Source organism: Crotalus tigris, unplaced genomic scaffold, assembly GCF_016545835.1.
Source record: "Crotalus tigris isolate CLP2741 ecotype Arizona unplaced genomic scaffold, ASM1654583v1 scf7180000020588.15403103151:6194809, whole genome shotgun sequence".
Lineage (NCBI taxonomy): Eukaryota > Metazoa > Chordata > Lepidosauria > Squamata > Viperidae > Crotalus > Crotalus tigris.
The window spans coordinates 5672441-5689739 of NW_024098092.1; the positions used below are offsets into that span (position 1 = coordinate 5672441).

General features: G+C 46.5%; 2 protein-coding genes across 3 annotated transcripts in view; one reads left to right on the forward strand and one right to left on the reverse strand.

The window, feature by feature from the left end:
* NPHP4 (nephrocystin 4) overlaps positions 1-17299 on the forward strand; it is a 124794-nt gene that overhangs the window by 85283 nt on the left and 22212 nt on the right. The window contains exon 34 of the transcript XR_005559678.1: positions 929-960. The gene's annotated coding sequence lies outside the window, so the exon portion shown is untranslated. The remainder of the gene's footprint in view (positions 1-928; positions 961-17299) is intronic.
* AJAP1 (adherens junctions associated protein 1) overlaps positions 584-17299 on the reverse strand; it is a 32874-nt gene continuing 16158 nt past the window's right edge. The window contains exons 3-6 of one of the 2 annotated variants that reach the window (XM_039367382.1): positions 8254-8341; positions 4377-4619; positions 3795-3929; positions 584-944 (exon numbers count right to left, since the gene is read on the reverse strand). In XM_039367382.1, the coding sequence (XP_039223316.1) occupies positions 3857-3929; positions 4377-4619; positions 8254-8341 (404 nt within the window). In that variant the 3' untranslated portion in view covers positions 584-944; positions 3795-3856. Of the gene's footprint in view, positions 945-3794; positions 3930-4376; positions 4620-6042; positions 8156-8253; positions 8342-17299 lie in introns of those variants that run through there. The other variant, XM_039367383.1, reaches the window with a different exon arrangement.

Genomic DNA, 17299 nt, shown 5'->3' on the forward strand with positions numbered 1-17299 from the left:
ATTATTTTCTTGGGGGGGGGGGGAGAAAAATTCACATTTCAGCCAGTGCTGTGTTGAACTGCATGTCTGAAAAACAGTGCTGCTTTCGAGGCGCTGCGATGCAGCCGTGAATGTGATCTCCAACAAACCACAATCAACCCGGATTGTTTAGAGAAAGCGACACCACGGGGCCCAGATCCTCACTGGACACGGGTTTTTTTTTAGGAACCAGCCAGATGGACATTAATGGCTCGGTTGAAACTACATTTCCAGAGTAAAAAACACGGATTTATTTATGTCCGGGAATCGACTCTGTTCAAGGAAAAAAATCACATAATTCAAATAAATCATTTCTTAGTTTAAAAAAGACCCCAAACATTTAAGATCGCTTTTTTCCCCAAAAGTTTGCTACAATACAAAATGTGTTTGCGGCTTTTTTAATATATATATATATATATATATATATATATATATATATATATATATATATATATATATATATATATATATTATATATATATAGTAACCAGAAATACTGACTTTACGAGAAGACGCAGCCCTCACCCTTCCTAAGATTTTTGATGTGTCCTTAAATTGGATTTTTTTTCCGAGTTTGCCCCTTTCCCCCCCCCCCATTATGGCACATAATGGTTGTAATTGGCACAGTTTCAGAAAAGTTGGTGGTCCTTCCGGCCTTCCCAAGTGACGTCCACGTGCGGAGCCCGGTTCCCTCCATTTGCTCCCTTCGGCGTGCGAGTCTCTCCCCGTCCGTCTCTCGTGTGTGTGAAAAATAGTGCGAAAATTGCAGGGCGGGGCTAACATATTTATATTTATATATAGGTATAAATATAAAAATATATTTCACTGCTTTCAGTCTTCCATCAGTAAAGCACAAATGTTCGCTCTAGATCTTCCTCTTCATTTTAATGTTTGGTTGTTTTTTTTACAGGTTCACCAATGGAATCCTGTTGAGAAGAAAAGGTAAGTGGAAGGGGAAGGGAAAGGAAAGGAAAGGAAAAAAAGAAAATGTGATATATGCACTTTTTAAATTGTTTCTGGAAATGCATCTGTATCATGCAAAGCTGTGCAAGTGCTCCTCGACGTACGACCTTTCGAAGTGACAGCGGCACTGAGGCAAGGGCCGTAGGGCTGTTTCTCACACTCAACGACCCCTGCAGGGTCCCCCTGACCACGCGATCCCAATTTAGAGGCTCAGCAACTGGCGTGGACCCACGACGGTTGCAGCATCTCCCCGGGGGGGTCACGTGATCCCCTTTGGTGACAAGCAAAGCCCGCGGGGGAAGCCAGATCCACTTAACAGCCGTGTGACTCCCTTAACAACCGCAGCGATTCCCTTAAGAACCGTGGCCAGGGAAGTCGTAAAACGGGGGCAAAACTCACTTAACGACCGTCTTGCTTAGCAACGGACATTTTGGGCTGAGTCGTAGTCGTAAGTCGAGGAGCGCCTGCCGTCATCTGGAGAGCTTTTAAGCCATTTTATTTATGGGTGGGGAAAAAAGGAAATTAAAAAAGCGTGCAGAGGGAACAACAGAGGATAAAAATGGTCTCCTGGACAGAATAATTAGCAAACGCTCCAAAGTTCACCATTTTATTGCTATCAAACGTCAAACGCACGGTAACACAGAGAACCAAAACAATAGAGAAAAAGCAGATTTAGGCTTTTAATTCATTTCTGGGGTCAAAGTTGGCCGCCGTGTGTGCACGAGGCAGACCTCGGCCGTGGTGGAATTTATTTAACAGATGCCCATCTCTCCTACCAATGGTATCCGGAGAAGGCAATCGGCGGTAATGAAACGTAAACATTTGCAGAGCCGATTAAAATACAATTAAAGTGCAATTAAAATCTGTTAAAGAAATCAGAACACCTGCCCAGTACGCTTACATCCCATCTGCATGATAAAAATAATCTGATGATTTAATTTTAAATGTGAATTTATATGCATTTACTGTAGATTTTTCATATAATAAAGAAAGAGGAAGAGAAAGAAAGAGAAGAGGGAGGGAGGGAGGGAGGAAGGAAGGATGGAAGGAAGGAGAAAAGAAAGAATGAATGAGAATGAACGAAAAGGAAGGAAGGAAGGAAGGAAGGAAGGAAGGAAGGAAGGAAGGAAGGAAGGAAGGAAGGAAGGAAGGAAGGAAGGAAGATTAAAAATAAAGAATATATGAATAATCTTAGACCTTCACTTCACTTCAATTTTATTGTCCCTCTTCTTTCTTAAATATTTTACAAAGTTGGCATCTTTCAGTGGAACTCCTTGCCACCAGAAGTTGTGGGGGCTCCATCCCTGGAGGCTTTCCAGAAGAGCCTGGACATCCATTTGTTCAGAATGACATAGGGTCTCCTGCTCGAGCAGGGGGGTCAGACTAGAAGACCTCCGAGGTCCCTTCCAACCCTGTTATGCTGTACTCTGAGATCCATATTCAAAACAAGGTCTCCTGCTTCAAAAAGGGGCTGGACTAGAAGATCTCTGGGTTGCCTTCCAACTCTGTTGTTCCATGTTTGATGAATGCCTAACTTCTTGCTGGGGTCCCTCCGAGAAAACCTCCTTACCTGGCTGCAAAACGGGATCAACGTGACCCATAGATCTACAAAGAATCCACCACCACGCTCGAAGACATTTCCTTTGCCATTGTGAAGCCTTAATTACAATTTTAATTACATTTTCCCCCTGTTAATTGCTGTTTACGCAGGAGACAAATCTCGCCCAGCTATTATTCAAGGGGGTTATTTTCTGCCCATTCTCCGTTCCTATTCAGAGGGGTGTTTTGTTTTTTTTTCATTTGGGGTGAAAATATATATATATATTTTGTAAAGAGAGAGAGAAAGAAATGTTTAATCAATTAACATGGAGGTAAAGCTTTGGGGGTGATGCACGGGCTGGCCTCCGTGGGGGTTAAACTGGGGGTGGGGTGGGATTTTAATGGAAAGGGAAGGAAGAAGAGTCTCTTGCTTGAGCAGGGGGCTGGACTAGAAGACCTCCATAGTCCCTTCTGACTATGTTTTTCTGTCATTCTGTTAAGAGGAGGACACAAACTACAGTAAAGGCAGGATGGGAATTGGTAAGAACTAGATAGGGGAAGGAATCATAGAATCCTAGGTCTGGAAGGGACTTCAGAGGTCTTCTAGTCCAACCCACTGCCCGTACCATTTCAGAGAAATGTCTGTCCAGTCTCTTCTTGAAAACCTCCAGTAATGGAGCACCCACAACTCCAGGAGGCCAGCTGTTCCATCCAACCATCCGTCCATCCAACCTTCCATCCACCATCCATCCATCCTTTATCTTATCTCAGAATCATAGAGCTAGAAGGGACCTTAGAGGCCATCTAGTCCAACTTTTTGCTTAAGCAGGAAACCCTAGACTATTGTGGACAAATGGCCGTCCAATCTCTTCTTGAAGACCTCCAGTGATGGAGCACCCACATCTTCTGGAGGCAAGTTCTGCCCATCAGGTTTGGGTCAACTCTTCAAACTCATTTAGAGGGACCTCCTCAGGGATCTAACCTTGCAGGCCTTCCATTGGGGGGCCCCCTTGCCAGTTCTGAAGAAGCTTTTTGGATGAGAAGCGAAGCGTTTTCAAGGCTGAAGGCAAGGAAGTCCAGTGGCCTTTTGGGAAAAGCCCCTGTGGGACATCTCATAAAGTTCTTGAGAAGGTAGAATAATCAACGCCTCTAGAAGGACTTGAGAGTTTCTCACAGGACACATCCAGTGAGAGAAGGTTCATCAGATCCGTCAGGACCTCTAGAATATTTTTTTAAAAAAACAACCACTTAAAACTGCTAGAGAAGGGACTTACCATGGAACGGCTGCACGGCGTCCGGCTGCCCCCCCAGGAAGATAAAAACAGCATTTGGCCGGTCAACACGATATCTCAAACCATTTCTCCGATACGAAGGCCACAGGGATTAGATGGCGGTCCGAGGAGGAACCTCTGCACGGCAGACAAAAAAGGGGAATTGCAAACTTGGCTGAGAAGAATTTATTTTTTTTTCCTTTCCTATCATGCAAGGGGAAAAAGCTGCCTCAGATTCACAGTAGCTGCAATCAAACCACACATGGTTCTCAACTTACAACAGTCCGTTTAGCGACCGTTTCAAGGTTACAACGGCACTGAAAAAAAGGGACAGGATCGTTTTTCACACCGTCACTAAATGAACTGGGGTAAGTCAAAGACTTTCCGTATTCCAGAGACAGTCAAGGAGGAGCTGTCTTCAACCTCTTTCTCACACACAAAATATCTGAACTTTGTCCTTCATTGCTCCTGTGGAATTCACACCTGCCTGAGACAACATTTCATCCGAACGCAATTTATTCTGGGTGGGAATAGCCCAACTCAAGAATCCCTCATGGCACCGGACCCATCAGCCACAGCTCTCACCTATTTCCGTTGAAGGAGGTCTTATAGTCTCCCGGCGAGAGTATCGTCTCCTCGGCGTACATCGGGACGGGCGTCCTCACGCACTCGTGCGAACACTGGAGGGTTTCGTTGTAGGCCGTGAAGATGTCCAGATTGCTGGGCACTCTGGCTGGAGTAAAGTCCGTCAAGTTTTGGCAACTCTCTTCCTGCTGTTTAATTTTCCGCTGGTGGCCGTTCCGACGGGCGTTCCCCCTCTGCGCACAGCTGGAAGGGGAAGAGAAGAGACCAGTTGAACAACATCTGGACTTCTAGTCCGACCCCCTGCTCAAGTCGGAGGCCCTTACAGGACAACAGAGTTGGAAGGGATCTTGGAGGTCTTCTAGTATCTAGTCCAACCCCCTGCTCAAGCAGGGTTCTTCAACTTATGCCGACAAACGGGTCAAGCGACAGCTGGCGAGAAGCCACCATTCTATGAATGCTGGTTTGATTTGAAGGAAAGAGGCCAACGGCTTTGTGACGGAGCATCTGTGCAACCGGCTCAGCCTCGTTCAGCACAAAGTCACATCCTCTGCGATTTTGTGCTCGGCAGAGTTGTGAGCCCGTCTGTTCTTCTCCAGCGCTCCGCGGGGGGGGGGGGGAATAAGAAAGGTGGGATTTAAAAGCTGTAAATAATTCATAAGAAAAGTAACACAAATGCCAAACTGGTCCTGGCGTGCCTGAGAGATGGCAATTACCTGCAATTCCAAATTTAATTATCGCTTTTTAGTACCTGAGAAAGAAGTGCTCGCCACGAAGCCAGATCACTGGGCTCCGGGTCTATTTTATGCATGTATTTATTTATCTTCCATAATCCGATCTCGAATTTCCAACGATGGCTGTTGTAATTAAGGGGAAATTACTGACGCTAAGTACCGTGTCCGTGTAAGCAACGACACCAAGTTTAACACTGTGCTTGTTGAGATCATTTAGGATGCGTGACACATCGCCCAATTTGTCACAAACTCAGACACTTCTCCCCTGCATGGGGCAGGGGATTGTCTTCTCCCTTTGTTTTCCATTGTCCTTGTGTTCTTGGGGGGGGGGGGAATTCCTCCTCGACAGATGGAGCCCCCTCCCACACACACCTGGCATGTGACCCCCCTCCCAGATTTTGGACTACGGAGATGAATTTTAACATCTGTGCAACTCTGGAGGTGCTCCTTCAGTTGAGATTTTCAAGAAAAGATGGACGGCCATTTGCCCAGAATGGCACAGGGTCTCCGGCTCGAGCAGGGGGATGGACTAGAAGACCTCTGAGGTCCCATCCAGCTCTATAATTCTATGACCTACGTTAAATACTCACAAATGATGATACGGCCTCATTTAGTTGCCTCCAGAAATCGTGGGCGTTTCATCACTGGAGATTTTTAAGAAGAGACTAGATAATCATCTATCTTAGATGGTATAGGTCCTCCTTCTTGAGCAGGGGGATGGACTAGAAGATCTCCAAGGTCCCTTACAGCTCTATTCTATTCTATTCTACTCTACTCTACTCTACTCTACTCTACTCTACTCTACTCTATTCCATTCCATTCCATTCTATTCATTTATTCCTATTCTATTCTATTCTATTCTATTCTATTCTATTCTATTCTATTCTATTCTATTCTATTCTATTCTATTCTAATTCTACTCTATTCTAATTCTACTCTATTCTAATTCTATTCTATTCTATTTTATTCTAGTTTGCCTTAAAACGAAATGAGATTAAACTTCTTGTTTCCTTTCTCCTCGGTTAGCTTGACTTTAATTTGCAGCCAAATCATTTTGAGGTTGATTTGTGTAACTCAAAGGTGGAGATGACAGAAAGTCGCAACTATTAGGAGCTGCCGGAGAGATCTGAAGCTCGTCTTGAAGGGGAATCATGAACTCACAGAGAAAAATATGTACTTTTGGGGGAGAAAATAGATAAATGAGTGATGTGGAGGTTTTTTTGTGTTTTTTTAACTGGTTGGAAATAGGATGACGAGAGACGAGAAATTCAATATAATAGAACAGTATCTGTGCTTGAACAGTTCAGAGAAAAAAAATGGATTTTATTTTTTTAAATTAGCAGTTACAATTTCCATCTATAAACAGCTGAAAGACAAAAAACCCAGGAGATAATTCAGACGTACAGCTGATCCAGCAATCTCCCTTCTCCTCCTCCCCCTGGAGGGAGGAGCCTGGAGCCTTCTCAACCAACCGACTTTGAATTGGTAAAGGTCTACCATTGACTTTTTCCACCTCAGCTCCAACTTCCAAGTCCTGTTGATGGTTCCTCAAGCAGAAAAGGAACCTCAAGTAGGCACTGAGTATTTGAGGTTCCTCAACCTCAGAAGACAGTTACGGGAAACCCATGTCTTTACAACTCTTCCTGAAAGGTCCAACGGTGGTGGGTCTAACCTTCTGAGAAGGTCCTGCTTGGTTTGTGGTACCTGGATCTCAGCAGGCTTTTACGTTTTATGAGACCTTCTCAACCAGCCCTAGGGATCTCCATCCTCGCCTGCTCCAGATCTGGAGCATTTGAGGAGCAAACAAGGAGACCAACGAGATCTTGTAAAGCAGCTTCCAAAGGCAGCAACCTTCTCTCTTCTTCCTCCTCCTCCTTCTCTCCCCCATCTCCAGTCCTGGCTATCATGTCCCAGGGGTTCTGCCTTAATATGAAAATGAGGCGAGCTGATCTCAAAGTAGGTTGAATTCACTAGGAAACGAGGTGACGGCAGAAAAGCCTGGAGCTAAGATATAACCTAGTTTACGCCACGCAGGAGCCGATCCACGAGAAGAAAAGGAAACTAATTAAGCCAGATGAGAGCTTGCAACAGAGAGGGAAGCAGGCAAAGAGGTCCAAGCCGGTGGATAGAGGCTACCCGGCGTGAACTCTGGATGTGGTCCTCACCCCCCTTCTAAGACCATCTTCTCCGAGAAATGAATTTGGTCATCTTTGTTGGGTTCTTCCCAAATCAGACCGGGCGACGCAAATTATCCTGCCCTTTCCTTCCAATTGTTGGTGCCCTGTGTGTTTGCATGTTTCTGTGTGTGATTACAGCCAAGGGTTTGCAGTCCTGATTGGAGCTGAAAAAAGTCCTCTTTGCACAGCCCACTGAAGGAGAAACGGAGAAGCGTTGAAGAGCTGAAGATGATTGTGCATAGAAAAAAGGTTTTGCAGAGAAGAATATTTTGCATACAAGAACATTTTGCATGAAAGAATATTTTGCATGGAAGATTTCTTTGCGTAGAAAAAATATTTTGCATAGAAGAATATTTTGCACAGAGGAATATTTTGCACAAAAGGATATTTTGCATAGAAAAAAATATTTTGCATAGAACCTAGAACGTATGTTCTCTATATGAAAAACTTTGGCAATCCAGCTTGCAAAACTCCTGGCAGTTCACAACACAGCTGGCGAACCCCTGGCTGGGTCTTCCGAGGATGAGTAAAAATGGCCTGCATTTCCAATTCGAAAAGGAACAGGTAGACTGCTCTCGTGCCGTGCGGCTCTCTTAAATCGGCTCTCTTAAATCGTCAGGGTCAAATACAGGACCAAGGACTCAAAACTCAGAAGGAAAATTTTAAAATTTTAAAACCAGCTCGGGCCTTCCCTTTCTTTCCGCTGAAGTTCCCTAACGGGGAAAGGGAGAAAATTGTTTGCAGAGACACTTCCCAGGGGGTGTAAATACTATTTCAGGTGGCTTTTCCATGCTGGATGTTTAAGAAGGATTTCAAAGAGAAAGGCGATGAAGAGAGGACCAAAATTTGCTGGTTGTAAGCCGAGGACCACCTGTAATTCCCAAATGGGTTGTCGGTTTGAGAATTGTGGCCGTCGCCCCCCCCCCAACACAACCCAAGCCACAGTGGGGGGGGGTCACATCTCCTTACCAATTTTTTAAGACGAGGGTCGTGATCAGCGCGGCAATCACCATGATGAGCGAGACGGTGATGGTGATGATCTGATGGAGCGCCAGACCTGGGGAAAGAGGAGAAAAGCTGAAGATGGGGGGGGGCAGAGAGGCGGGGATTCTGGGCGTCGCTCGGGGCCTCCCTCCAGCCCCAAACTCTGAGCCCCCCCCCCGGCCAAAGCCCCTCGGGGTCCGAGGATCAGCCAGTAAGGGAACCTCAAAAACATTCAGAGGAATCAAGAGGCGGAGGGCGGAGCCAGGTGGGGGGGGTCTCCTTGCAGACGTTTCATGACTCAACTAGGAAACAGGATCAGTGCTAGAAGGGAGTGGGGCTTTGTGGAGGGAAGGAGGAGGAGGAAGAGAAAGGAGAAGTGGAAAAGGAGAAAGGGAAGGAAGGAAGGAAGGAAGGAAGGAAGGAAGGAAGGAAGGAAGGAGAGGAGGAGGAGGAGGAGGAGGAGGAGGAGGAGGAGGAGGAGGAGGAGGAGGAGGAGGAGGAGGAGGAGGAGGAGGAGAAAGAAAGGTAGAAGAAGAGGAGGGAGGAGGGTGGTTGTGGGCTCCTGGTTGCTCTCTGAGCTTGCAGACCTATTTATTACATTTATCAATAGCTTTAGAGCTATTAACAATACAACCACCTCTTAAGTTTACACAAATAACATCACTCTATAAAGTATCTTAAAATACTAACGGCCAGCCTTCTAAAAACCAGCCCTCATAAAATATTCCTCTCTCAATTGCGTCTTTAAATAACCGGCAACCTGTCCGAAGTAAATAACCTTATCTTTCAAAGGCGGCAGCATTGCTCTATTCAAATCCCATCTAATCCTCAGTCCCGGAGTTGATTCTTCTTTTTATCCGGTAAAGAAATGTCACAACAGCCTGAAATTTAGTCATATTATAGTCTCTAAACCAAGAAGTCCATTTCTCTCTCTCTCTCTCTCTCTCTCTCTCTCTCTCTCTCTCTCTCTCTCTCTCTCTCTCTCTCTCTCTTTCTCTCTCCCTCCCTCTCCCTCCCTCCCTCCCTCCCTCCCTCCCTCTCCCTCCCTCCCTCTCTCTCTCTCCCTCCCTCTCTCCCTCCCTCTCTCTCTCTCTCTCTCTCTATCTATCTATCTCTCTCTCTGCCAAGTCCATCAATTTCACATCAAATTCAAATTCCACGTTCACATCATCTCCTAATTTTTACTGATTAAGGACCGGTCAGTTTCTCTCAGAACCACCAACACCGCAATTGTTTTTTTTCCTGGGGCTAAAATGCCTCAGGAAATCTCGGCTTTTCCAGATAAAACTCAAATAAAAATAAGCAAGTTTGGAGCACACCGATCCGGGTTGCGGAGAAATTAGTGACCCTCGCGGGAAACAAGGCCCCCATCGTGTCGGCCCAGCTAAAGAATACATGTTTCTTGAAAAGAGCAACAAAGCACCGATCAATATAAATCCAATTTACTTTCATGTCTGCATTACGGCACAAGGCTCCGGTCTGCGAGGTTTCCATTTCTTCCAAAATAACCCCCAGGAACCCACCCTGTTTTCCAATTTTTAAGTTTTTGCACCCAGCCTCCTCTCTTTTATAGAGTTTTTAACCCCAATCTCTGTGAAGGCCCTTGCAAATGTGCCCAAAAGTGTTTTTAAAATGCCATTTTCTATAGCGTGCCTGTGTGTAATGACGATGACCCCAATTATGCATGCAACACGGAGAAATAAATGCATTTATAGGAAGTTTGTTTAGTGGCCATTTGAAGTTACAACGGCTGTGAAACAAATGACTTAGGGCTGTTTTCCACACAGTCATTGCAGCACCTCCAAGGTCAAAGGTTCAACATTCACACACGTGGCAACTGACTCGTACTTATGACGGTTGCAGTGTCCCAGAGTCACGTGATCTCCTTTTGCGACCTTCTGAGCAGCAAAGTCAGTGAGGGAGGCCGGATTCGCTTAATGACCAGCTGCAGTGTTTTGCTTAACAACTGTGGCAAGAAAAATCGTAAAATGAGGCAAAAGTCCACAGCTATCTCGCTTAGCAACAGAAACTCTGGGGGCTCAAATGTGGTCGTACGTCGAGGGCGATCTGACGACAGGGATGTGTCGCAGGAGAGACGTCCACTCACGCGCGCGCCCCCCTTTTTGAAAAGCAACGTTTTGCTTAAATTTTTATTAAGGTTCCTTACAATATAAAATGCAAAGAAGAAGATTAGAAGGGGGAGGAGGAGAAGGAGGGTGCAGGATGGGGGGAAAAAAATAAGAAAAAAATAACATTGGCTTCTGACTCTTTCTAGTGCACATTACCTTGCGTTTGGTTTATTATGAGCCATTTTGATAATGACACAATTACCAGCCTCCAAAATGCAGGCTTCTCCTCTTTTTCTCCCTCCCTCCTTTCTTTCTTTCTCCCTCCCTCCCTCTCTTTCCCACTTCTCTTTCTCCCCCCCTCCCTTCCTTTCTGTCCTTCCTCCCTGTCTTTCTCTTTTCCTTCCTTTCTTCCTTCCTTTCTTCCTCCCTCCCTCCCTCCCTCCCCTTTCTCTCCCTTCCTTCCTTCCTTCCTTCCTTCCTTCCTTCCTTCCTTCCTTCCTTCCTTCCTTCCTTCCTTCCTTCCTTCCTTCCCTCCCTGCAGCAGCCTGGAGGGGTAAAACAGTCCCAATTCAGTCCCAGGGAAGCGATCCCGGGCCAGGGGGGAGAAAGGCTGCCTGTTGTGGCCCCCGCCAGCCTCGAGGGAGAGCCGAGGACCACCCTTCCAGCTCCCCCGGGGCGGAGGTGTCATGACAGAGGCTGTTATTACCCTGTCAACTTTCCCCTTCCTTTGCAGCCGAAGAGATCACCGGCAATGGTTGTTTATGTTCATTAAGCCCCATTCAGTTCAAGGGCGCTCCACTTTGCTGCGGTGTTCATGCAGCCGATTGTCGCAATCTGGAGCTCAGGGAGAGAGTCGGCCGCTCGGATTTCCAGGTGGGAAACCAGCCACTTCAGCGGGCTAGAATTTTTTCCTCCAAAGATCACGGGACGCCCACTCTTCTGTTATCCTGCTCTGCCCTGCAATTTCCTCCATTGACTGGGTGATCTTCTCATGCTGAGGGAGGGAAGGAGGGAGGGAGGGAGGGAGGGAGGGAGGGAAGGAAGGAAGGAAGGAAGGAAGGAAGGAAGGAAGGAAGGAAGGAAGGAAGGAAGGAAGGAAGGAAGGAAGGAAAGCCTCCTTCTGATGCTGGTCCTTGGGGGAGGGTTTGATGGTCTAGTCTCCTGCTTGAGCATGGGGCTGGACTAGAAGACCTCCAAGGTTCCTTCTAGGCCTAGCATTCTATGCTCTTGTGCCAATTTTCTGGCCAAGAGAGGTGTGCGTAATCACCAAGGTCAGGTTTCTACGGAAAGGCTAGAACCGTCCTCCGATGAAGAATATCAGAAGCTGATTCATGAAAATGTCTGGGTTTGAACTCCGCATGTTCTGGAACACAATGATGGGGCCCCAGATGGTTTAGCTGGGCTTACATGTTTTATGCGATAGGGACAGCATCTGCTCAGAAACATCTGTCCTCCTTAGATTCACCACTGCAAAAGGGAACAACAGAAAGGACAATTCTTTGAGACTTATTTTTGAGTGTTGAGCTTCCCAATCGTGCAGATTATAGTAGGAGACTCCAAAACTTGACCACTTTTAAGACTGATGGACTTCCACTCCCAGAATTCCCCTGAGGAATTCTGGAAGTCCACCAGTCTTAAAGTGGCCAGGTTTGGAGATCCCTGGATTATAACAACATGCTAGAAGAGTCAGGAGATACTTGGGAGAACATCTAATCCACCTTCCTGCTCTGTGTAAAGAATCTACCCTGAAGACATCCCTTGAGAACAACTCTCCAGCCTCTGCTGAAGCTCCTCAAGCAAAGAAGAATCCACCCCAGTTGAACAGGTCTTCTCAAGAGGAACCCTTTCCCGAAGCTCAACCAACATCTGTCTCCTTGTTCTTTCTTTCCTCTCCTATCTTCTGGAGCGTCTCCAAACAATTTTGTTCAACCTTTCCATGACATCCTTCAGACACATCTGTCACATCTCCCTGAAGTCTTCTCTCTTCCAGGCTAAAGATGTCCAACATTTGTCCTCCTTCCAGAATGAAACCAGTGACTCTCAAATCAAGAAATGAATCCTAAGCTCAGGAGGTCCTCACCAAACACCACACCATCTTTTTTGAGAAGGGCCCCTTGCAGGTTCGAGGACACCCTCCCTGTCCACAGATCCCGCACACAAAGCCAAGGGCACCTTTGTGTGGGTGTGAGTCACACCAGCAGCTGCTGCCAAGCTTCCTGGCCCATGATTATAATCTTTGCTGTCCTTCGGGTTGTTTTGTTGAAGGAACTATTCAACGGTGCAGTGGGAAGGGCTCTGGGTAAGGAGAAGAGTCCTTCAAGAAAGCGGCAGAGGGACGGAGAGACGGAGTGGGCATGAAGGACAAGCTGTGAAGTCCAGTCTGAAAGGACCTATAGAGGCAGAGGGTCAACTTATTCTCCAAAGCACCTGAAGGCAGGACAAGAAGCAGCGGATGGAAACTAATCAAGGAGAGAAGCTTATCTGTCTGTCTATCTATCTATCTATCTATCTATCTATCTATCTATCTATCTATCTATCTATCATCCATCCAGCCATCCATCCCTCTCTCTCTCACACACACACACATCTCCCTACCATCCATCCATCTCTACCCACCTACCTACACTCTCTCTGCCCAGGGAAAGGGCCACAATCACCGGTTCCCAGCTGGTCCGACTCCGAGACAGAGGTGCCTAATGTGGCTTGGCAGCTGCCTCCCGCCTTGCATTCCTAGGAGACGCCGGGCTAACTGGCCGTTTAGAAGCCTTTCAGGGCAGATTAGAACTCGGCGCAAGAAGAGGAATCCTCTCCCGTTTGGCCTCCTTGTGACCAGCTGGGCCGAGGGCAGCAGAGCGCCATAGGTGGCCGCAGAGGGGTCAGGCCTTCCCCGAGGAGCAGCTGCTCCTTCCTCTGGCCACATTTTTGGCTTCTCGGCTCTGCTTCCCTCTTAGCGACGGTTTTTGAGGCCAGCCAGGACTGATGAGTGGAGAATTCGCTTTTCTTTATTACTTTAATTGAACACCAGGACAGGCTCAGCAGCCAAGTTGGCCGTGGTGCCTGCAAAGGCCTCTGTCCGATGCCAGGCAAGGGGGGGGGACAGGCTGTCCTCTACCAGCCAGGCATCTCGGGCTAGGGGTCATTTGCAGGCCTGGTTCCCCCCTCCCACTTTTACATCTGTTTTTCCCACTGAGCAAAAGCTTTCCCTCAGCCAGGGCAGAATCAAGACCAGGGGAAAATAAAGGACAGTGGCAGGGTCAAAAAATATGGATGGATGGATGGATGGATGGATGGATGGATGGGAGGAAGGAGGGAGGGAGGGAGGGAGGGAGGGAGGAAAATACAGGAAAGAGATGGAAGGGAGGAAAGAAAAGGAAGGAAGAGGGAGGGAGGGAAGGAAGGAAGCAGAGGAAGGTACAGAAGGAAGGGAAGAAGGAATGGAAAGGGAATTGAAGGGGAGGGGAAAGAAAAAAAGGGGAGGGGAGGAAGAAAGGGAAGGAGAAAGAGAGGAAGGAAAAAGTAAGAAAACTACCCAGCTCAGAGAGCACCATGGATCTTACAGTCGTCCTCCTCCTCCTGCTGCCACACTCCCCCCTCCTAGCACTGATGATGTTACCTAGCTGGGTCATGAGACGTCTGCAAGAAAACCGCCAAGCTCAGAGAGCACACAAGGACCCGTGATTTAATCGACCCTAGGCTAAAAGTCTTCCATCACATTGGTCACTCTTCAAGTCCAGGCTCTTGTGTCCACCAAGGCCCCTATTTTCAGAGCCTCCTTGGGGCAATATATATTAGTTCTCCTCCTTTTGCTTTTATTTTCTTTTCTCCAATCCTTCTGAAACTTCCTCGGCTTCATTTTATTTCATTATTTCTCCTTCGCCTCCAGCCTGCTGCCTGCTGGGTTCCTATATCAAACTGACAGGGCTATAAAAATAATGGGAGATTTCAGGGCTATTTCGCCCGTGGCCTCTTCTTCCCCTCTTAAAAACAGCCCGTGTGTGTGTGTGTGTGTGTGTGTGTGTGTGTGTGTGTGTGTGTGTGTGTAGAATAATCCTTTCCCCTTTTTTCAGGAAAGAAAGATTATGGGCACTTTAAAAGAATCAAGGAGTAGTGGATAAGAGAAAGAATATCAGAGTTGGAAGGGACCTTGGAGGTCCTCTAGCCCAACCCCCTATTCAATAGACTTCACTTCAAGGCTAACCATCACTTAAGGAAGAAACTCTGGTTGAATTCTTGGAATTACAGTTAATCCTCATCTTACAACCGTTCATTTAGTGACCGTTCAAAGGAAGATGTGACTTAGGATCGTTTTTCACACTTACGACTGTGGTTGCAGCATCCCCCCAGGGTCACGTGATCGAAATTCAGACGCTTGAGAACTGACTCGTATTTACGACGGTCGCAGTCACGTGACCCCCTTTTGCGGCCTTCCGACAAGCAAAGCCAATGGGGAAGCCAGATTCACTTAACAACTGTGAAAAAGAGGCTGTAAAACGCAGCAAAACTCACTTGACCAATGTCTCACTTAGCGACGAAAACTTTGGGCTCCGTTGAGGTCGTAATTTGAGGGCTACCCTGTAATAAGTCAACCAAGATGCAGATTTTGAATGGAAAGGAGTTTGCACCTTGCAGTGTCCAGATCACTGTTGACCTTTGCAAGCCGGCATGCAAAAGAGGCCTTTATTTATTTTTTTTAAAAAAATAATTCTTGGCTTGGATGGTGGGGTTTAAAAACTGCACTGACAGAAATAACTTTATTTATGGCCGGTTCAAACCACAGAAATTCTGGTGTTGGAGGGTGGATAATCACGAAATCCATTAGGTGAGAAAGGCTTAGTGATGGATCAGCCTGCTTAATTAGGGGTTAATTAGCAGGCAAGCCGAAGGCCTTGGGCAAAATCACACCAAAGGAGACAGTATCCGAGCCACAACAGCTTGATTCATGCAGGCTTGCAAAAAACCAGACGTGTTGTGTAAATCAGGAGGAAAAAGAGAATAAATGTTTCACCATTTATGGGTCAAAGCTGTCAAATATTCCAGCAAAGGCGGAGAGACGCCACTTAAATAACTGAAGACAAAATGTCCTCAAGACAATGAGACAATTGTTGTGAGCTTTGCCCCATTTTATGATGTTCGGACCACCCATGTTAAGTGAACCCCTGCAGTTGTTAAGTTAGGAACACAGTTGCTGAGTGAATCTGACTTTCCCCTATCGTAAGTATGATCCAGTGGCCAAGCGCCTGAACTAAGGAGAAATTTCCCAACAATGAAAACAATTTATTAGTGGAACGGCTTCCCTCCAGAAGTTGTGGGTGCTCCAGAAGAGTAGAGGGTCTCCTGCTTGAGCAGGGGGTTGGACTAGAAGACCTCTAAGGACCCTTCCGACTGAACCCAGGGAGAAGATGGACAGTTGATCCACCACGTTGAAGACAAGCCAACTTCTTCTGAAGCAAAGCATGGATGGCGTGAGTCACCAACGTGCTTTCTCTCCAGGCCATCTGCTCCCCGACAGGGTTGTTGAGCAACACACTTGCGCCAAGCTCAGTTGGCACAAAGGGCCAACACACAGCCAGCCTCCAGGCCCCGATCTCCAGAACATAAAAATGCAGAAGGATTAGGCAAAAAAAAAAAGGAACCCAAAGAAAAAATTAAGAAAACTGGTGAAAAAGGAGAGATTTTGTTCCCTGGCAGCTGCTCTTGAAGATATCCCTGTTCGTTGCGATTCAGGATTTAATATTCAGCCAACAATCCGGCTCAATCAATCAAGTTTTATTACAGTTGCTGACCAGCTAGAGATAAATAACTAAGGAGCTCTCGAAACCCAAACACTGATGACATAATTAATGAAAATTACGCCTGCATTTATTGGGAATTAGATCCACGATGGCCTTCCTGATCGGATCTGCGACATTTTACCAGCTCTCCAGACAAACGCGGGGAATTTTACAGTACAGAGGATGGCTGGACTGAAGAGGAGAAAATAAGAATAAAACTCACGGATGCGTCAAAAAAGAACGGCTATAATTAAACCGAGAGAGTCTCTGTAAAAGGTGGACTTATCTGGAGAAGGCCATTGAACGCTTTCGCTGGCTTTTATTACGCAATTTCCTTAAATCTGCCCTTTGTGATATTAAAATGCGCTAGCCGGGATGCTGCATGGTATCTGGAGCATCTATTTGTTTGAGAAGTGTAAGGCTGCATTTTAAAGTTAAATTTGACTTAGGATAGGATAGGACAGGACAGGACAGGAGAGAAGAGAAGAGAAGAGAGGAGAAGAGAAGAGAGGAGAGGATAATCTCCAATTATTCTCCAATAATAGAAGCTTGCCTGTTATTCTGTTATCAATCAAGATGGTTGAACCAAATAACTTCTAAGCTTCCTTCCAACTGTAGGATTCTATGAAATCCTCTGGATTCTTTTGCAGAAGAAGCTGGAGAGAAGCTCAACCCAAACAGAAAGTAATTTGCTGGTCACTCAACAGTCCAGTAGACGTGCCGGACCAAGGTGACGTTCCACCTGAACTATGAGAAGAAGACTTCTCATCAGCAGAACATCAGAAGAAGACCATCCTTCATGGACCTTGCTGTTAGATCTGTTGTCCCCTTGCTCGGTCCCTGATCTCAGCAAATTTTGTGAGCAACGGTGATGGCGGTTAGCAGAAACACATGACTTCTGCTGACTCCGATCAGCCCAGCCAGAGAAGGCAGATAGCCCCAAGCAAGGTTGTTCCCCATACCTTAAAAGAGGTGGAGATGACTCCTTGCTGCTTTTATTAATAAGAATATTTCTGTCCTGTGGCTCGTGCTGAACAGTCCTTCCCTTCCCCACCGCGTTGGAGATGGAAAACGTAACGCCAGAAATCCATAGCAGAGGAATAAAAATGACAGAAAACCTTCTGCTCGCTCAGCAGAAGAAATTGTTAATTACTTTTCTCCTAATGGATTCCACAGGAAGGTGCACAAAGG